The sequence below is a fragment of the Salvelinus alpinus genome, chromosome 13 (genome assembly GCF_045679555.1).
Source record: "Salvelinus alpinus chromosome 13, SLU_Salpinus.1, whole genome shotgun sequence".
Classification (NCBI taxonomy): Eukaryota; Metazoa; Chordata; class Actinopteri; order Salmoniformes; family Salmonidae; genus Salvelinus; species Salvelinus alpinus.
Window position 1 is genome coordinate 15,275,325 of NC_092098.1, and position 22,688 is coordinate 15,298,012.

The following is a 22,688-nucleotide window of genomic DNA, read 5'->3' on the forward strand; positions in this document are numbered from 1 at the left end:
ATAGCACCATATCATGTAGACAGAGGCCTAGGTGCTCTGCAGGTTAGCATATGTGCCCTTTGTATTTATGACGGGGGGGGGGGGGATTGAGATGCAGTAAACATTGTGTCACCTTACATTGCAGAATAGAATACACCAAAACATTGTGATGAATAAATAAAGACTAAATAGTGTTTGGGGCTTATGTGAAAACATAAACTCACTAACGGTCCCGCTCATAGAGGTTGATGATAAGCGATCATTCACTAAAGAAAAGTTTAGATACTTACTCGTTAGATAACTGTCCATTTGGCCCAGCTGGACCAGGGGTGCGTCACCATTTATATTTTTCAGGACCGTTGATGTGGGCAGATAAATCTCAGTGGTCGCAAAAGCAGCCTAACTGCTCTCATCAGCATTACGTTCCTAGATTTCTGTAAGAATTGTAGTAACATATTTGAATTCTCTGCAGCACAAACATTCCTCATTCGTGGAATTGGAGCGCAATTGCCCCAACTGCACCACCAGTCTGTGTCGATCCTGGGGAGCTACTGCTACCAGATCTTGCTGTGGCTTCGGCGGCTAGAGGGGCGGAGGCCACCTGAAGCTCAATTTGCCTCCATTCTTAGTCTGAATAGTCTGAATAAACCCAGTTTGACGACACCATCGGCAGCCCTCCAGTAGTCTTTTTCTTCACTTGCAAGTATTTCGTCATTAGACATATTTCTAGGTTGTTGTTTATTTTTTATAACTAATGTGTAATGTTGTCTTTACTTCGCCAACCCAAAAAACATGCATCTGTGAATAAGGGCATAACGTGCAGTTTCTACTAAGAAGGGATTCCCAAGAGCGCATATGCGCAGTGGTTACCGATCTCTCCGCTGCTGTGGCAGTCGGCTACATAAAATAATGCTATAAAATAATGGCAAATCTTTTAGGTGGAAAAGTACACATTTCCTGACTCAAAACCGATAGTACTTTTGACAAAAATAGCTTCTCGGCCACACACTTTCAATAAAACAACGAATTTGGCCACACATCATGGATTTCTGAATAATGAATTCACTGGCAACGTGCAGAGTGAGGCCTGCATCCAGCAACATCACCAGTCACGTGAGCTATTTTTCAGCTGTTTCAGTACATCACTACATGGAGGAGGGGGGGGGGGGGCAAACTCCACTGATCTAGTTTCAATGTATGGAATCACTTGGGAGGTTTCTGGATTTTGAGTAAACTTCTCCTTTAAGAGATTGTCCGAACCAGGCAGGCACCACAGCACCGCTCAGTGTTCTGTCATTTTCTGTAATTATTAACAACACTGACCTCAGTGTTATAAAGCAGTGATAGCCATCACTTACATCTACATATTCCATGTACATCCTTTGATATAAAGCAAATAGCTATCGTCAGCATGCTCACTTTGTCGCTAGTAGTTGATACACCAACCCACACGGCTTTGACCCACCACCACCGAGACAGAGAACATTACTTACTGGCTACCTCCAGCGAGGCATTGTGGCTGACGGCCTGGCCCAGGTAGTTACGGGCCACACACACGTAGCTGCCGTCGTCTGGCTTGCTGCGTCGGCCGTGGACGATACGTAGGAAGAAGAGGGAGCCGCTGGGCAGCAGCATGCGGTGGGAACGGGGGTTGTCCCGGTCTGTCTCCACACGCTCCCCGTCCTTGTACCACTCCACCGTGGGGGCAGGACGCCCCTCCGCCTTGCAGTTGAGGGTGGCCGGCTCCCCTTTGGACACAATGAGGTCAGAGGGGTGCTCCACTATCCGGGGAGGGGAGTCATCCTGACGAAGACGAGATCCTGAGTAAAGAGGAAATATGACATGAGATTTACATAGCATGTATGTTGGAGCAATCCCTGGCCACAAGCACAATGATAATCAGTAGCTCATGTCATGTCCCAAACATTACTCTGTCACATGAATTAATTCCTCAGCCTTATCCACCCTGAGCCTAATGCTGCATTCATAACCAAGTGGGAAGGTGGTCATTACCAGTTGTGAAGTTCACGTGCTTTGAACCCATTGGCTAATTGCCAACTAATGGCCAACAAGCTCCGTCAACCATAAACTAAAATTACAGCTATCATATGCTTGTAAACAAATGATAGTGTTAAAAATAGATACGAATAGATTGCTTTTATAAATAATGTCTTGGAAATGCTGTTATCAAGGTAATTTCCATAGTAAGTGACGTCAGAGGTCAGCATGTGGGAGAAGTCGGAGCTCATGGATGATAGACGAGTTTCCCACTAGTAATTACCAGTTGGAGGAGCATTCAAGCGGATATTTCCCAGTCGTATGTGGCAAATACCACCTTCCCAATTGGTTATGACCACAGCACTACCCATCGCCCATATGCCTGGGCCTACCCCTTTTAACACACACAAAACTGTAGCACTCCACTACATGGAGACTATATTAATCACACACACACAAATCTCTCACACACATACAATACACACACTAGCTATACATATCTCCAATGATTAGGAAGCCACACTGAGCCACTAATGCACACATCCAGCAGTACCTACAGTACATATCAGTCTCAGCAGTTGTTCCCTTCAGCAGCAGCAGTAGGTTTACAGTTATTAGACACAGTGCATTATCATTGCTGTGCCGGTGATTGTACCAACTATAATCCTGTCTGACATTCTAATTAACACACATTGTCATGGGGCAGACACAATGTTTCTGTATTGTTTAAGGGCTCGGAGTCCCAGGAGGCAGAACACAGCAGTAAGCTGAGTTGACGAACAGAGGCCTTATTTTGGCATATCTTAGTAAACACGTCTTCCCTAAAACCTCCACTAGGAAAACATCAATTGGTTTATAGCTGTGAGAGTATGATATCAGTAGGTTCTGAGCTATGATATGACTATAAGAGGGAAAATCGAATGCTATTAATGCCATTTTCAATATGGACTATATTATAGTTTCCAAGGCTCTTTCTCTATGTTGATAAGAGAGAAATTGAATTTAAATTTAAATTTAAATTGAGAGAGAGAGAGAGAGAGAGAGAGAGAGAGAGAGAGAGAGAGAGAGAGAGAGAGAGAGAGAGAGAGAGAGAGAGAGAGAGAGAGAGAGAGAGAGAGAGAGAGAGAGAGAGAGAGAGAGAGAGAGAGAGGTTTACTTTGAAACATCTACAACCCCGCTGAAGGAATGTGATCATATTGAACACAGCTAAAGCGATTATGGGCGATTCTCTCTTGTGAAGTGGCGAAGCGGCCGGGTCTAGCTATTAATCAACTACCGTTTGTCAGAAGCCTGCATCAAAGTCTTTGATCCTGCTGTCGGCACAGTAACGCAGCGATGCCCTTTGGTCTGCTGACTGTAACAGAATATCTCTGGATCTCTGAGAGAGAGAGGAAGGGAACACTGCTGGTCCAGTGTGTTTCATTAAAGAAGGCTTTGAAGTGTTCCCATGGTCTGTCATGGGGTTCAACCCTCCCTACTAAATTATTTATTATATATATATATATTTATCTATCAGGCGATATTTATTTAAGGAATTACACATTAGCATTCTGCTGGTTAAGTTGTGCAAAGCTGCAGAGGCTGGCAGATTGGGAGCTGGGCAGGCAGGCAGTGGGCAGAATGAAGGGGTTAAGCTCCGTTCTCTGCTCTTTCAAAAAATGTATTATGAGTGGAGAGGGAGCATGGACTCCAGTCCACCAAGACCACAACACACACTCTCAGCCTGGATCCCTACTCTGAGTATCATCCATCACCACACACACACACACACACACACACACACACACACACACACACACACACACACACACACACACACACACACACACACACACACACACACACACACACACACACACACACACACACACACACACACACACACAAACAATCCTTCTCTTCCTCCTCAATTAATTCTGTTTATCTGTCACTCATTCCACAATGTCCTGTCCTCAATCCCTCCCTCAGGAGACATGAGACAAAGTCTCCTCACTGAGATCTGTGTTCCTGCCTCCCTCCCTCAGGGGACATGAGACAAAGGCTCCTCACTGAGGTCTGTGTTCCTGCCTCCCTCCCTCAGTGGACATGAGACAAAGGCTCCTCACTGAGGTCTGTGTTCCTGCCTCCCTCCCTCAGGGGACATGAGACAAAGGCTCCTCACTGAGGTCTGTGTTCCTGTCTCCCTCAGGGGACATGAGACAAAGGCTCCTCACTGAGGTCTGTGTTCCTGCCTCCCTCAGGGGACATGAGACAAAGGCTCCTCACTGAGGTCTGTGTTCCTGTCTCCCTCAGGGGACATGAGACAAAGGCTCCTCACTGAGGTCTGTGTTCCGGCCTCCCTCCCTCAGGGGGCATGAGACAAAGGCTCCTCACTGAGGTCTGTGTTCCGGCCTCCCTCCCTCAGGGGACATGAGACAAAGGCTCCTCACTGAGGTCTGTGTTCCGGCCTCCCTCCCTCAGGGGACATGAGACAAAGGCTCCTCACTGAGGTCTGTGTTCCTGCCTCCCTCCATCCCCCCCGTCCTTCTATCCTTCCATCCCTCCATCTCTCCAGATTTAACTCATTTGCTTCACTGTTACGACTGATGAAGGACATTTGTACAGGTTCTACTGTAGGTATGCTTACTATTTCACCAGATCCACTTTGGCATTAAAGGGTTTAAGTGCTGAACTAAGTGTGTGTAGTGTGTGATTCTCTGTGTGGTGTGTATCTAAACTGTATTTTTGTGAAAACTGTGGAGGGCTATGTAATGGAAAAGCAATTTGAGAGGATAGACAAAAACCAGATGATCTAAGAGAGCGAGAGAGAGAGAGAGGTTGGAGGGGGAGGAGCAGGGGTAATAATGTCCAGTAACTGCAGCCATTTGTGGGTGGTATTTCACCTGTTTTACTGCCTGTTGGGAGCAGGAGGTTGTGATTTGGCTGCTCTTTCATGTGGCTAAAAGTGGTTCACACAGTGCTGACTAAAGGTGTCTGCATGCTTCCCATCCGAATCAGTTTGCGCATATGCTGTGTTATGAGAAATGTGGCACCAAACCTCTTAGTTAAATGAATAATTGTGTGACTATGCTCTCCTCAGCAAGAACATCAAAATTAATGACAGATTTCCAGAGTTATCTTAGATTAATTCAGACTATTTTGAAGAAGTGTATACTGGCTATGGAGTCGCAAGATGGACAAACAGTACTATTACCGCTTTTTCAAGCAAATATATTTTAAGGGAGTGTGCGAGGCAAAGACGTTCACTTCGCCTAGCCGAGGTCTGCTAGGAGCAAACCAAATCTAGTATGCAGATGCCTTTAAGGCGCCCGCATGCTTCCCACCCGAAACAGTTTGTGCATACAGCATATTACGACAACATTTAGTTCATTCTTTTTGGATTGGGTAATAGGCAAGATGTTTTCGGCTGTTCGTGCACAAGTCATTTCTTCTGGAGGCACGCCGTAGTTCAGTAGCCGAAGTCTACGCCCCCTCGTCGGTGATTGGTCAACAGTAAGGATTCTTTGATTAAGTTTTTGTTGTCATTCAACGAGAGACGACTCGTTTTCATGCAATTTTTTCCACTTGAGAAACACTGCACTAAACATCTCAGTTAGATGTAAAATTGCTCTACTAAGATCTCCACGGCAAAAACAGTACTATTGTCGCTTTTTTCTACTTTCTCAAGCGAAGGTCAAGGGAGTATGCAAGGCACATACGTGCACTCAGCCTAGTTGAGGTCTGCTAGGAGCAAACTGAACCTACTGTAGTATGCTGACCTGCTTACAGTGCCTGCAGTGGCCCTGACTGGGGAGTTAAATCGTTTATAAAGCGTTAATGGGGATATGATGCTGTAGTGTAGAAACAGAGTCCTAACTCCCAGACCGACACCAGAGAAGCTGCAACACATTACCCTGCAGAGACTGTGGGGAGAGGAGCAGGCACACTGCTTAAATCACACAACCAACAGTTCAGCCACATACATACCTATAATAACAGTCAAACGTTTGGATACACCTTCTCATTCTAGGGTTGTTCTTTATTTATACTATCTTCTACATTGTAGAATAATAGTGAAGACATCAAAACTATAAGTGTTAAACACTCTTGGCATTCTCTCAACCAGCTTCACCTAGAAAGCTTTTCCAACAGTCTTGAAGGAGTTCCCACATATGCTGAGCACTTGCTGGCTGCTTTTCCTTCACTCTCCTTCTTGGTCAAATAGCCCTTACATAGCCTGGAGGTGTGTTGGGTCATTGTCCTGTTGAAAAACAAATCATAGTCCCACAAAGCGCAAACCAGATTGGATGGCATATCGCTGCAGAATGCTGTGGTAGCCATGCAGGTTAATTGTGCCTTGAATTCTAAATAAATCACTTACAGTGTCACCAGCAAAGCCCACACCATCACACCTCCTCCTCCATGCTTCACGGTGGGAACTACACATGCGGAAATCATCCGTTTACCTACTCTGTGTCTCAGAAATCAGAAATGGTTGGAATCAAAAATCGCAAATTTGAACTCGTCAGACCAAAGGACAGATTTCCACCAGTCTAATGTCCATTACTCGTGTTTCTTGGCCCAAGCAAGTATTTTCTTATTATTAGTGTCCTTTAGTAGTGGTTTCTTGGCAGCAATTCAACCATGAAGGCCTCTAAACAGTTGATGTTGAGACATGTTTGTTACTTGAACTCTATGAAGCATTTATTTGGACTGCAATCTGAGGTGCAGTTAACTCTAATGAACTTATCCTCTGCAGCAGAGGTAACTCTGGGTCTGCCTTTCCTGTGGCGGGTCCTCATGAGAGATAGTTTCATCATAGCTCTTGATGGTTTTTGTGACTGCACTTGAAGAAACTTTCAAAGATCATTACATTTTCCGGATTGACTGACCTATCCACAAATGTACTATTAACAAGGCACACCTGTTCATTGAAATGCATTCCAGGTGACTACCTCATGAAGGTGGTTGAAATAATGCCAAGCGTGTGCAAAGCTGTCATCAAGGCAAAGGGTGGTTACTTTGAAGAATCTCAAATATAAATATATTTTGATTTGTTTAACACTTTTTTGATTACTACATGATTCCATATGTGTTCTTTCATAGTTTTGATATCTTCACTGTTATTCTACAATGTAGAAAATAGTAATGATATACAACAGAGATGCTATGACTACAGTGCAGTATGTAATTCAACTGGCTCAACAGAATTCTAGACACAGTCCTCACTGGAAGGGTGGTGCTGGGAGTTTCACTGAAAAAGGGCACGCAGATCGATCAACTGCTACTTCCAGTCAGCCTCACCCTGAATCACACACACATGGGTACACACACACACACACACACACACACACACACACACACACACACACACACACACACACACACACACACACACACACACACACACACACACACACACACACACACACACACACACACACACACACACACAGGACCATTGCACCTCATATCCCCCATTAGGTCGTAGGTAGAGGGAAACAAGGGGCTGATCTATGGGAAAATCGATAACCTCGACACTCTCCACTTCATCAGTGGGGCCTTCGGGAAGTAAGATGGGACAGAGGGCCAAGTGGTACAGTACTCTTTCCTAGTGTTGCATGGTATACCGAAACGCTGGCACTTTCTCGATACTTGGTACTATACTTTTTGTTACTTTCGGTACTTCTGTCAAATGTGTCTCACGTCATCTACTGATTGAGAGAGGATCAAGTCTGACTTTCAGTGTAGCTGGTGTCCCCTTATAGCGTGAGAGCACCATGCCCTGCTCCGCTTACTTCTTGCTGGATCTAGCCTGACATGAGGAACCACTGAACTCACTGGGAGTCTGGGCTGCATCATCACTTATGCTGCACAGAAGTTAACACTCTTGAATAACGCAACACAGCATGTAGAAATGTTGAAACTGCTAATTACTGTTCCCAAAACCATATCCAGAACAGGCTAGAACACTGGAATACAAGAAGATACCGGTAACTTCCAGCTTTGAAGGCTAACTGTCCTTGTTAGCTAACAGCTGAAGCCAATTCACTACCCTAGTACCACAACACAACATTTTGCTGCTTACAAAGATCATTGTCACCAAAAATCTTATTCATTCACTTCGTCTCCCCTACCTTACGTCTCTCCAAGTCAAGATCATCTTTGATCAAGCCTCGAACTGACTTTGTTTGTGAATGACTTTATGGGTCTTAAAGAGACAGCGCACACTTTTATAAAATAAGGGATTTCTTATTCTATGCAAATGTTGTTGATCAGTACAAGAAAAGTAGTCCCAAATGGAAGGTAAACAGATAGTTTTTCATCTGTAGCCTTATGAAATCAGCCAAAACAAGCTCAATAACTCAATGCATGCACACATTTCTATTGAATATGCATTCACCTGTATTGTGAAAAGACCTAGGCTATATCTTGATTTACCCAGTTTATCAAGATATTTACCATTCAAATGTGTAGTTAGAATGGTGCAAAAGTCAAATTGATTGTATAATTAATGCTAACATAAAAACATTTCCAATGTAATGATACTCAACTAAAAAGATCTGTCTGGATTAAATGCCATTCTGTGACTTTGGCTAATATGCATTTTTTTTTTTGCCATGGTATCATGTTGGTGTCAATTATCGTGATGGTATCGAATATCGTGACACTAAACCTGATATCGATAAGTCAAAATTCTGGTATTGTGACAACACGACTCTTTCCTTTCCCAGTAAGGATCAGTACTCTGGCACCTGGATAACCTTTAAAACATACCAGGTCAGAGAACCTAGAAAGATTGTCTTGTCTTCCTGAGAACACTGATCTAATTGAGTCTTGCAATCCTGAAACAATGCACAACATAATTATGGGGTGTTTTCGAAGGCAGGTGAGAGGATGCCGTCAAGCATTTCAAATGAATACACACAAACACAAACACATCCACAGACAAACAACTCCAAGGTGAAAAGACAGCAAACAAACAACCTAGCCGCAGGGCAAAATTATACATATTTCAATTGAATTACAATTAACACTCCGTGCAGACATATTCAGAAGGATATAATAAATTGCGAGGAGAAAGGCAGCCAGGCTCCCCAGTTGCCTATTCTCTGCACACTCGTTGTTTTGCTTGTTTTAATTGTGTTGGGTTTGTGCCTAAGGGTTGGAGAAGCTCCCTGAGCTGGCTGGTGTATCGCCCTTCCACAGGTGGCCTTCAGCAAGACCAGGCTTTATCTGCAAAGACCCAGCAGCAAGACAGCACGCAATCAACAAGCACACACACTCACCAAAGGTCATTTGTAACAGCTATGCCAGACATACACTTACTTCTTATGTCTGTCAATCATCCCTGAGGCTGTTCTGCTGTAGTGACGGTAATCAGCTTTGGTGTGAAGGATGAGGGGATAACGAGGGGAATATGAGAGAGTATCCGAGGAGAGAGTGAAAGAGGGAGGATGGCAGAGGTGAATCTCCTCTGTCTTTTCAGAACTGCCCTGGGTTCTCTTTCCAGGAACAGACAAATAGAATGTGAAGTCACACATATGCCATTAGATAAAACCAAGCAGGAGACCATAGTATTGTTTGCCCACTGACTGGGAAGAAGATCTGATATCCAGCACACCTTCTACCCAGGTAATGTACGTAAGGATGAATGAATAAGTGGATTAATGAATTAATGAATGAATTAATGTCAAAACAGGCATCCTCATCTTAATTAAACCGCCAAAAAGACCAGGCAGTGACTGTCTGAGCATATGTTGAATATTACATTGCTGCGATCAAGTGTGGTTTCACGATTCCGTTGGTGGGCCTGAATCAGTACATCCCGAGTATGTCCTTTACGTTCCTGTGTCGTTCCAGTTTACCAAACACGGTGTGATGCCATGAGCGGGGTGATGCAAACACACCACTTAAAGAGATGAGATATCAACCGCAAATCAAAGCACTGCACTGGGGATTACACTGGCTGCCATCTCTCAATGTAAAGTAACCCCTCCACAGGTAGAAAACCACATTACTGCTCACACACACACACACACACACACACACACACACACACACACACACACACACACACACACACACACACACACACACACACACACACACACACACACACACACACACACACACACACACACACACACACACAGGGAATGAGCCATGAAAACTGATCTGGTGATAAAGCCGTTCCACTAGCAGCAGTGTGAGGAGGTGTAGCGTTGGGTTACAGTTTCTGGCCCAGCTTCACACACACACCAGGCCCTCTAAAAGCACTCCTTAAACAATGCACATTATTGTCTACTCGCTGGTTCCCCTAACCCAGGTACTTGAGTTGCGGTTGGTGACATTGACACGTGTGGAATGCTTTAGCCTCTATGTCACCCCCTGGTACCGGTGACGCCGGGTATGACATCACCCCATCACATGGAGAGTCCTGGCCAATCAGGACTGAGATGGCAGGTGAAGTAAATCTGCGCCTGGGGTGACATGGGATTGATTGTCTATGTGTGTCCGGTGGGATGATACTGTGGCAAATAGTAATATAATCTGTGCATACTCCCCTCTCATCCCTTTGACCAAATGTCATAGACAGGAATAGGAGGGAAATGGATTCTTTAAAATGGATCACAATGAACCTCAATGGTCTTCTCACTATCTATCATAACAGTGGACATACACAAACACAGCAAACATAGCACTCAGCACTCACATGCAATATATATAGAAACTGACACTGAGTGTACAAAACATTAGGAACACCTTCCTAATATTGAGTTGACCCACTTTTGCCCTCAGAACAGCCTCAATTCATCAAGGCATGGACTCTACAAGGCGTTCCACAGAGAAGCAGGCCCATGTTGACTCCAATGCGTCCCAAAGTTATGTCAAGTTGCCTGGATGTCCTTTGGCTGGTGGACCATTCTTGATACACGGAAAACAGTTGAGCGTGAGAAAGCCAGCAGCGTTGCAGTTCTTGACACACTGAAACCGGTGTGCCTGGCACCTACTAACATACCCCGTTCAAAAGCACTTACATATTTTGTCTTGCCCATTCACACTGAATGGCACATACACAATCCATATCTTAATTGTCTCAAGGCTTAAAAATCCTTCTTTAACCTGTCTCCTCCCCTTCATCTACACTGATTGAAGTGGATTTAACAAGTGACATCAATAAGGGATAATAGCTATTCACCTGGATTCACCTGTTCAGTCTATGTCATGGAAAGAGCAGGTGTTCCTAATGTTTTGTACACTCAGTGTACAAAACACACAATTTAACTAGATAAATATCTACTCTCAAACTCCTTAATTCCTTTGCATAATAGCATGTGTCACTGTGACTATAGCTGGTAGCAAACTATCCAGGCCTAATGAGAGCAGGCAGGTATGAGAAGGGAGGAGGGAGTACAAGGGCTATAGAACAGAGGGCTAAAGGACTGCTTGTTAAAATATTCTTATGTGTCCATAGAAGTCTGTTAGCTGCCTTGTTGTGATCCGCAGGCTAGGCCAAGGATTACTGTCCACACTCTAATTGGTCTGACAGAGATTTGGAGCTGGCTGGTACCTAGTTACTGGTCTATGCCTTTTAACAACATCCCTCGTTTGTAGAGAGAGGTCTACCGTCTCTAAGGCTAATACAACACAGAGAGTTATTTAGAAGAACAAGAACACACACAAAAAGAGATTTCTATTGTTATGTTTTTTATTTTATTTTATTGACTCTACTTGAGATTCTTTAACAGAGCTAATGGGTTGTGGTCTTGAATTAGGTCAGTGTGTCTGTCTCCTGAGAAGGTTTCAGTATTTTGTCAAGCCTAACGCTGGGGAGACCCCATACCCTATACTTAATGACCTCATCCCTGTGGAGGTTGTTTACGAGATGTCGCTGGCTGGGATCTGGGATGGGAACTAACAGGGAAAACCAGGATGGTATCCAGGGGAAGAGTTCAGTGCTGGCATGGAATACTGCCCTGGACGTGGATTGGGGATGTGATGGGAACGGACAGGATCAGGTTGTGTGAGAAAGTCCACTGGAAATCAGAGAGAGAGAGAGGCTGCTCTGCTCCGGACGTTAAGTGGAGGAAATTGGAGGAAAGTTGTTTAAGAACTCTCTCAGTGGAACCAGAATGAAGAAGTTAATAAGACCATCCTCTCTTTTACCACCTCCCCTCCTCCCCTCTTTATCCCTCTCTCTATCTCTTCCCTGGCCAATTTTATAATGAGTTCTGGCAAATGTGGATTCAGCAGAACATCAAAGGATGTGCAGGAGCAGAGCAGTGTTTCTGGGTAATCACACATGTTGAAATATTCCTTCATCTGTTGGTTACTACACCTCTCCACTGACCAAGTACTCACTGTATGCCTCAACTCACCCAGGCGATGCACATCAAATCACCCCAATGAGAAATATAGTCAAATAAGGCCATAACAAATTGATTCTGTCCTCTCTCCACCAGTAACTTCAAAGTCAACCAAGACAATGTAAAGTCACTCACTACTCACACTCACTACAAAGCGCAGTCTGTGTTTCCCATGCCTTCCAGACACGTATTCCAGACATACACACACAGTCACACACTCAGGTTCTTTATAGTGAAATACTCTCAGGCTGTATAAACTACAATTAAATGAACAGCTGAACACTGTCATTCACTCAGGTATGCGGGAGAGGAATGTGTGTATGTCCTTGTGGGAAAGGTGCGTACAACCACTCTCTCTCTAAATTCCCATTGACAGGAGGAGTACTGCCACACAGTCTCTCCTTATAAGTCACTCGTAAACATGAAACGAATTGTGATGTGTAGAGAAGCACACACACACACACACACACACACACACACACACTCACACACACACACACACACACACACACACACACACACACACACACACACACACACACACACACACACACACACACACACACACACACACACACACACACTCACACACACACACACACACACACACACACACACACACACACACACACACACACACACACACACACACACACACACACACACACACACACACACACACACACACACACAGAGCAGAGCACCCTCTGGAAAGAGAGCAGACGCCCAGTTCTAGGTCAAACCCCCTGCTGCTTCTATTCTGTTCACTGTGCACTTCACACTGAGAGGAGAACAGAGGCACAAAGTGCAGGATACTAAGTAAGGGAGAAAAATGAAGTTTGGTTAGAAAAGCAAAGTAGTGAGATAATGTGTAAATATATGTGTGTGTGTGGGTGTGTATGTGCAATAACATAAGAGTTTATAGAGAGAGCAGTCTCAAACAGGCCTGCCATATCGTCAAAAGCTTTTCATATTTCACACGCTAGGAAGACACTCATTTTCATAGTGTTTATTTGCTTGGCACCATTATACAGAGTAATCCTAAGTGCTGGCAATAGCACCGTGCTATATTACATGAGTGTGTCCTGTGTCCTGTGTCCTGTGTCCTGTGTCCTGTGTCCTGTGTCTTGTGTCTTGTGTCTTGTGTCTTGTGTCTTGTGTCTTGTGTCTTGTGTCTTGTGTCTTGTGTCTTGTGTCTTGTGTCCTGTGTCTGTGTCCTGTGTCTGTGTGTGTGTGTGTGTGTGTCTGTGTGTGTGTGTGTGTGTGTGTGTGTGTGTGTGTGTGTCAGTGGAGGCTCCTCAGAGGAGGAAGGGGAGGTCCATCCTCCTCAGTGAATTTCACAAAAATAATAATTGTAAAACATTTTTTTAAAGTTATCCTTTTTTAGATAAAACTATACTAAATATATTCACGTCACCAAATAATTGATTAATACACACTGTTTTGCAGTGAAGGTCTACAATAGCATCAACAGCACTCTGTAGTTATTTTTTCACTTTAATTTTCACTTACTTAGTAAATGCATCTAGCTAGTTTAGCCTACTCAAACACCCTGCTCAAACAGAGGAATGCTATGTTAGCTAGCTGGCTACGACTATCCAACACAACACTGGAACTCTTCCAAGTCAAGGTAAGCTTTTGATTTTACAAATTTATTGCCACCTCGGCCTGCCAGTGTAAGTGCTAAACTGCTTACTGACTCAAATCAAACTTTATTTGTCACATGTGCAAAATACAGTGTAGACCTTACCGTGAAATGCTTACTACAAGTCCTTATCCAACTGTGTAGTTCAAAAAGAGTTAAGAAAATATTTACCAAATAAACTAAAGGAAAAAATAATAAAAAGTAACACAATTAAATAACAATAACCAGGCTATATACAGGGGGTACCGGTACCGAGTCAGTGTGCGGTGTAATTTGAGGTAATTTGTATATGTAGGTAGGGGTGAAGTGACTATACATAGATAATAAACAGCGAGTAGCAGCAGTGTACAGAACAAATGTGGGGGGGTCAATGTAAATAGTCCGGTGGCCATTTGATTAATTGTTCAGCAGTCTTATGGCTTGGGGGTAGAAGCTGTTAAGTAGCCTTTTGGTCCTAGACTTGGCGCTCCGGTACCGCTTGCTGTGTGGTAGCAGAGAAAACAGTCTATGAATTGGTTGACTGGAGTCTCTGACAATTTTATGGTCTTTCCTCTGACACCGCTTATTATATGGCAGGAAGCTTGGCCCCAGTGATGTACTGGGCCGTACGCACTACCTTCTGTAGCACCTTACAGTCAGATGCCGAGCACTTGCCATACCAGGCGGTGATGCAACCGGTCAGGACGCTCTCGATGGTGTAGCTGTAGAACTTTTTGAGGATCTGGGGACCCATGACAAATCTTTTCAGTCTCCTGATGGGGAAAAGGTTTTGTCGTGCCCTCTTCACGACTGTCTTGGTGTGTTTGGACAATGATAGATCATTGGTGATGTGGACACCAAGGAACTTGAAACTCTCGACACACTCCACTACAGCCCCATCAATGTTAATGGGTGCCTGTTCAGCTTGCCTTATCCTGTAGTCCACGATCAGCTCCTTTGTCTTGATCGCATTGAGGTAGAGGTTGTTGTCCTGGCACCACACTGCCAGGTCTCTGACCTCTTCCCTATAGGCTGTCTCATCGTTGTCGGTGATCAGGCCTACCACTGTTGTGTCGTCAGCAAACTTAACAATGGTGTTGGAGTCGTGTTTGGCCACGTAGTCGTGGGTGAACAGGGAGTACAGGAGGGGACTAAGTACACACCCCTGAGGGGCCCCAGTGTTGAGGATCAGCGTGGCAGACGTGTTTGTTGCCTACCCTGATGAGCTTTGTGGGCAATATGGTGTTGAACGCTGAGCTGTAGTAAATGAACAGCATTCTCACATAGGTGTTTGCGTCATCTGTGGATCTGTTGGGGCGGTATGCGAATTGGAGTGGGTCTAGGGTATCCGGGAGGATGCTGTTGATGTGAGCCATAACCAGCCTTTCAAAGCACTTCATGGCTACCGATGTGAGTGCTACGGAGCGGTAATCATTTAGGCAGGTTACCTTCGCTTCCTTGGGCACAGGGTCTATGGTGGTCTGCTTGAAACATGTAGGTATTACAGACTTGGTCAGGGAGAGGTTGAAAATGTCAGTGAAGACACTTCCCAGTTAGTCCGCGCATGCTTTAAAACCTCTTGACGCTAGGGGTCAGATTTTTGTTTTGTTTTAAATAACGTTCCCAAGGTGAACGGACTATTTCTCAGGTCCAGATCGTAGAATATGCATATAATTTACAGATTGGGATAGAAAACACTCCAAAGTTTCCAAAACTGTCAAAATATTGTCTGTGAGTATAACAAAACTGATTCTGCAGGCGAAAACCTGAGAAAATCTAACCCGGAAGTGATTTTTTGTATTTTTTTATCTGTATTTCCTGGCCCGTCTTTCTTCCATTTAAAGGGGTATCAACCAGATTCCTTATCCAATGGCTTCCTCAGGCTGTGACCAGGCTTTAGACATAGTTTCAGGCTTTTATTTTGAAAACTTAGCGAGATTTTTAAAAACTAGTCAGGTGTCCTCTGATTAGTTCCTGCGCGCGAGAGGGGTAGCTCTCCATTTTCTTTCTCTCTTTTATTGAATAGGTTACGGTCCGGTTGAAATATTATCGATTATGTTTGTTAAAAACAACCTGAGGATTGATTATAAAAAACATTTGACATGTTTCTACGAACATTACGGATACTTTTTGGAATTTTCGTTGAACGGAACGAGGCTTTGGTTTTCTGAACACAACGCGCAACCCAAATGGCGTTTTTTTGTTTTAAAAGTAATATCTATCGAACAAAAATAACATTTGTTGTGTAACTGGGAGTCTCGTGAGTGCAAACATCCGAAGATTATCAAAGGTAAGCGATTAATTGTATTGCTTTTCTGACTTTCGTGACCATACTAATTTGGGGCTAGCTGTTGTAGCATTGATTGATACACTCACATAAGCTTGGATTGCTTTTGCTGCAAAGCATATTTTCAAAATTTGACACAATAGGTGGATTAACAACAAGCTAAGCTGTGTTTTGGTATATTTCACTTGTGATTGCATGATTATAAATATTGTTAGTAATATTTTGCGACCTGCAATTCAGTGGTTGTTCAGGAAAATTATCCTGCTAAAGGGATCCGTAGCGCAGAGAAGTTAAAGGAAAAAGCTTCTTCCAGTTCGTGGTGGGTAATCCCAGTTCTGATGTCCAGAAGTTATTTTCGGTCATAAGAGATGGTAGCAGCAACATTACGTACAAAATAAGTGCAAATCTAAGTTACAAACAACACAAAAAAACTAACAAAATAGCACAGTTGGTTAGGAGCATGTAAAATGTCAGCCATCCTCTTCGGGGCCATCTTAACAGTCTTACTGCATGATTGCAGCGGATTTACTAACGCATTAGTTCTATTAGCTATGTTGATTATGACATTACTTTAGCTAATATGGGGACGATGATGTAGGTTGTGTGTAGCAGTTATTATATGGTTTGGCTTGGCTTGGAAACGTCACATACAGCTGTTGTGTTGTACATTGAAGTCCACAAGCGACAAAGGGAAAAGGTGAGAGGAGGCGAGTGCATAGATGCGAGAAGAAATACAATGTGGCTGCTATAAAAGTGAACTGTGCTTACGCGTGATCAGGGGTGTATTCATTCTGCCGATTCTGTTGAAAAACGTTTCCCAGACGGAAGCAAACGGAACGAAACGGGGATAAACGTACCTGAATTTGTACAAAACAAACTATTGTTTACAACTGTTGGACTAATGATTACACCCTATGATCAGCTAGATGAAGGCAGGAATGTGCAAGAAGGTATTGAACGTGTCACTGTCTGCCACCGCAAACTCTTCTCTCGACCTATGTGCACCTACGTTCAATAATAGGCTAGGTTGTAGCAACCTCATGATGGGAATAGGGAAAATTAGAGTATCATGTAAACTTATTGCTGTAAAATTGAGGTGGGTGAATGGAATATGAATGACAGTCATCCAATATGGTGTAATAGAAATAAGGCCAGGCTTATGAAAAATAATATCCTCCTCCCTCATCTGAAACAGCACCGACCACCACTGGTGTGTGTGTGTCAGCATGAACAGCATGTATTTTAGATCTTAATGACGCCCCTGGCAGCGGCAGCCAGATGTCAACTCTCTGTCACAATGTGAGGAGACAGCCTGAGCAGCACTGTGCACCAAGTCATTTACACAGCAGCATAGAACCATAGCCCACTCAGGAGTGCATATCCTCACTTCTAGAATCCCCATCACAAACACACACAACCACACAAACACCCTCTTACAACCTGAAACAACTCTCTCACCATGGCCGGTCTACGGAAGCTATTTCCAAGGTCCTGTGGAACAGCAGAATGAATGGTCGGAGCCCTTGATGTTATTGGCCTGAATGGGAATTAAATGGCATCATAAATCCAAGGCAGGATTGAGATTCCGAGAAGGCTGCTGTTTCCAGAGAAGGCTGATCCCAGATGAGGGGCACAGAGGGAGGGAGGGAGGGAGGGAGGGAGGGAGGGAGGGAGGGAGGGAGGGAGGGAGGGAGGGAGGGAGGGAGGGAGGGAGGGAGGGAGGGAGGGGAAAACAATCCCGGGAGCAGCCTGGCGGAATGAAGGGATCTTTGGGAAAATGGCGTTGGGATTTAACGCGTGCTTAACAGGGCAACGTAAATATTACGATGGGAAATTAATGAGGGGCAAATTCAGCTGGAGGAGGCTTTTTCTATCAATATAGCCACAGTAAAGCGCCTGGCTGGGACATCGTTAAAAAGACATTCACTTCTGTTGGGGGGGGGGGGGGGTTAGGGGACAGATAAGTGTTCCCCTAACCTGGCCAAGGCCATAGTTAGTCATTAGATGAACTGGAAGCTGGGAGATCCACACTGGGACTGGGAGCTGAGACAAATCTACCCTGGGGGCTAAGGTTGTGAGCTTATGAACCACACATTATAACTCCCATCTCACTCCCAGGACCCACACCAGTCTTTATGAGTGATTAAGGCTGGAAACAACTGAGCCTTCATCCCCACTCTGACCCAGTCCACATTACAGAGGCCCTCATCCCTCTTATCCAGTCTTCTCCTACTGTGGTATATGCTATGGAACCATCCCTCAAACACAACACATCTGCAAAACAATTTGACCTTTGAGACTGTCAATAAAAAAGAATTACAGAGGGAAGAGTGGCAATAAAACACACAGTCCAGCGATGCAGTGCCCTGCCAAAGAGAAGTCAGTTCATTATGGTGAAGAAAAGTCCTTCCTAGAGCTCTATAATTACCCAACCTGAATCCACAGGAGTTCTGCTAATGTCAATCACCCCCCCAGGGACACCTCTTCCCCCTCGACTAGATGACATTTCCTATTGTTTCGTGTCTCCCTTTCTCTCTCCCCTCGCACACTGCATGCTGGTATTAAGGGATTCCTATGGGCACTTTGCGTGATGTATGTGTGAGTGTAGAGAGACAGAGAAACTGAGAGACAGCAATCTATGCTCTAACAGCAGTGGGTGGGTTCAGTGAAAGATGAGGCAGTGTGGATGGAGTGGACTCCATGTGGCTAGAGGGGGTAGGATTAAGGGCTTATGACATTTGCACTGCAGGACACTCATTATACAGCAGCCACGCAACCCTGCATAACCTCCCATCAAATCGACTATCATGTCGAGGCCTTGAATCAAAAAATATCAACCATGCGTTATTATCAATCGTACACGACATCATGTTGTCAGAAGCAGCAGTACACTATTGTGCGTGTGTGTGTCAGAGACACTGCGGGTTTGAACATTTCGAGGTGAAGCCAAGGTGTGTTGCTGCTGAGCTGAGCACGGTGCGGAGTGGTGTTCTATGGGAGCAAATGTCAGTGAGATTAATGACTATCTGAAGTTCCCTTTTATCACGGAGCTCATCCACACAGCCACTGATCCTCTGCCTGGATCTCTCATGAGTTCATTATTTCCACACACAACCACCAGAGACCACAAATGTCAGAGACAGCACCACTCAACAGCTCTGATCCCCACCCCCTTCACCCCCTTCACTCCCTCCACCCCCCAATCCCACCACCACCATCACCCTGGAGCAATTTCTTCCGATGAGGTAAGGTTTCAATTTCAGATAGTCACAAAGGCATCAAATTTAGCTTGAAGAAGCAGTTTGAGCGCCTCTGCAATGGAGGGGCTGGCGGATCGCCACACACTGTGGTCGTTACTCAACTCTGGACTTTTATATTCGGGGAGAGAGATGAGAAGGGCTCTGGATATACTGTAACCATGCCTGAGAGAGACGGACTGAGAGCACTGCTACGTCTACTGCAGAGGAGGAACAATAGCCATCATCATCAGCTTACTGCAGACCATACAGGACACAAGAACAGGAGGATATTGTTATGATCACTCAGCGATGAAGTATTTGTGATGTGTACATTAGACTGAATAGATGAGAGATACGTATTCATGTCTTTTGTATCTGCTGCATTCAGGTGTGTATGGCTGAACAAACCAAACAGACAAGCCTGTTCCTGGCCCCTATCTCGGGCTCCACCTGAAATGCTGCGCACACCCACGCTTTACAACACACACGCGTACGCACATGGACACACACACACACACACACACACACACACACACACACACACACACACACACACACACACACACACACACACACACACACACACACACACACACACACACACACACACACACACACATTATAACAAACACTGTACACAGAAACCGTATAGGCCCACAAACGCCCACACACACACAGTACACATACAAACTCTATACACAAACACACATACTAACTCAGTCACTCCCACGTTGTACAGCAACTATCTCCCTCCCTCACTAATGAAATCCCCCTTCATTCCAGCTCTTAATTAGAAGCCTCCAGACACGGTGTCCGTCCGTCTGTACTGAGTGCTGCTCTGCTAGGAGAGGAGACTGGCTCCAGATAGGTCAGGCAGGCTGAGGCTCCATTACAAGGTCAAACCTCTGGTTAATTAAGCTGAAGATAGGCATGTCCACTCTGTGTGATAACAAGGTTAGCCCTCAGGGCACAATACTATACTGCTTCTGCTGATCACTCTCACTCACTCCCTCTAAGACTGCAGGGTAACTCAAATCAGCCATGTTAGGTGAAGAGTGGCTGGAGGACAGGAGCTGGTTTGATGGGACTTGATTTGATGTGATGGAGAGGGGCTGTGGTAGAGCATACCGACCACACCATGCTGAGCCCAGGCCAGACCAGACCAGGAATGATGCCAGCCTCTCGGGACTGTAGCTATGATTGGGATGGTTTATCCATCCATCTGGTTGAACCACCGCCACTGAGGCTTGGTAAACCAAGCCGCCACAATGGAGGAGCCAAGAGCTCCCAACACAATAGAAGAAGGTTCACAATTACAGTATAGCAAGACAGTGAATCAGGCTATCAGGCTCCATAATGTTTCAAATGAATGTATTCCATGGGAATGACATTATGTCAGAGTCCTGACTCTTTAAAATGTTAAGGCATGGGTTTTAAAGTGGGAAGTCAACACGTATCCAGCAGAATTCTGTCGACATCTAATAGAATGTTAGATTGATCTCAGCTTATCGTCACACCACCGCATTGACTCCCAGTCCGGACCCCCCTCGCTTTCTCTTCCTCATTCAGATGAGAGGGGCATGATCACAAAGCTGCTGGGGTTTAGGGTAAGAATAGTGGGGTAGGATGAGGGCAGGTATAATGCAGCAGGGGTGTATTCAATCACAAATAATTATGGGAACTATTGGAGCCTTCAGCTTGACTCATTACACATGCTTATCAATGGATCCCAGGCCCCAGCTTTACAGCTACTGGCTCATCATAGATCTGCAAATTAAGTGTGTTTTCATCTCTTTAATAAAAGAGAATGGCACGAATGGGAAAGCTATTCATTAGGATTCAGTCTTCCCTTGAAAGCTTTGAACTGTGTATCTGGTGTGTCACCAATGACTGGCTAAGCGAGGGGGAGAGAGCAGGAGGATTGAGTGTGTGGTACAGGGATAATGTGCATTCCTCGCCTATCATCCCTAACGAGACTGAGCTGTTTCACACATCCTGATTAGCTCTAATCCTGGGTTTAATTAGTCAAAGAGCCAAGCTAATCACTAATGGGTGTGTGTGTGTGTGTGTGTGTGTGTGTGTGTGTGTGTGTGTGTGTGTGTGTGTGTGTGTGTGTGTGTGTGTGTGTGTGTGTGTGTGTGTGTGTGTGTGTGTGTGTGTGTGTGTGTGTGTGTGTGTGAGAGAGAAGAGTACTGATCTCATATTTAGTCCATCAATCGATAGGCACCTTTATAGAACTGAAAGAGTTGACACAGAGCCAAATGAATATCAGCAACTGCTATTGACCTGCTATCACCATGGCATTTTACAGCTGACCTTTGAAAACCTCATTCCTCCACACACACCTCCCACACAAACGTAATCCTCCATTAACCATAGACTATCTAATACAGCTCATTTCCCATTGAAATCCAATTGGGGCAGGTGGGTGGTTTGTGATTTTTTTTTTTCGGCGCCGAAAAGAGATGGCCGCCTCGCTTCGCGTTCCTTGGAAAATATGCAGTATTTTGTTTTTTTATGTGTTATTTCTTACATCGGTACCCCAGGTAATCTTAGGTTTCATTACATACAGTCGGGAGGAACTACTGAATATACGATTAACGTCAACTCATCATCGTTCCTACCAGGAATATGACTTTCCCGAAACGGATCCAGTGTTTTGCCTTCCACCCAATACAATGGATCTGATCCCAGCCGGCGACCCTGTGCGACGCCGAAAAAGGGGCAAACGAGGCGGTCTCGTGGTCAGGCTTCGGAGACGGGCACATCGCGCTCCACTCCCTAGCATACTACTCGCCAATGTCCAGTCTCTTGACAATAAGGTTGACGAAATCCGAGCACGGGTAGCATTCCAGAGAGACATCAGGGATTGCAACGTGCTCTGCTTCACGGAAACATGGCTAACTCAAGAGACGCTAACGGAGTCGGTGCAGCCAGCTGGTTTCTTCATGCATCGCGCCGACAGAAACAAACATCTTTCCGGTAAGAAGAGGGGCGGGGGGGTATGCCTTATGATTAACGAGACGTGGTGTGATCATCATAACAACACACAGGAACTCAAGTCATTCTGTTCACCTGATCTAGAACTCCTCACAATCAAATGTCGACCGCATTATCTACCAAGGGAATTCTCTTCAATCATAATCACAGCCGTATATATTCCCCCCCAAGCAGACACATCGATGGCCCTGAACGAACTTTATCTGACTCTT

The 22,688-nt window shown here is 44.8% G+C and overlaps 1 protein-coding gene across 2 annotated transcripts in view; it reads right to left on the minus strand.

Annotated features, from left to right (window-relative positions):
* The window catches only part of LOC139537179 (roundabout homolog 1-like), a 228,864-nt gene that overhangs the window by 139,813 nt on the left and 66,363 nt on the right, over positions 1 to 22,688 (minus strand). For both annotated transcript variants that reach the window (XM_071338197.1, XM_071338198.1), the window contains one exon: positions 1,473 to 1,799. In XM_071338197.1, coding sequence (XP_071194298.1) covers positions 1,473 to 1,799 — 327 coding nt within the window. The remainder of the gene's footprint in view (positions 1 to 1,472; positions 1,800 to 22,688) is intronic.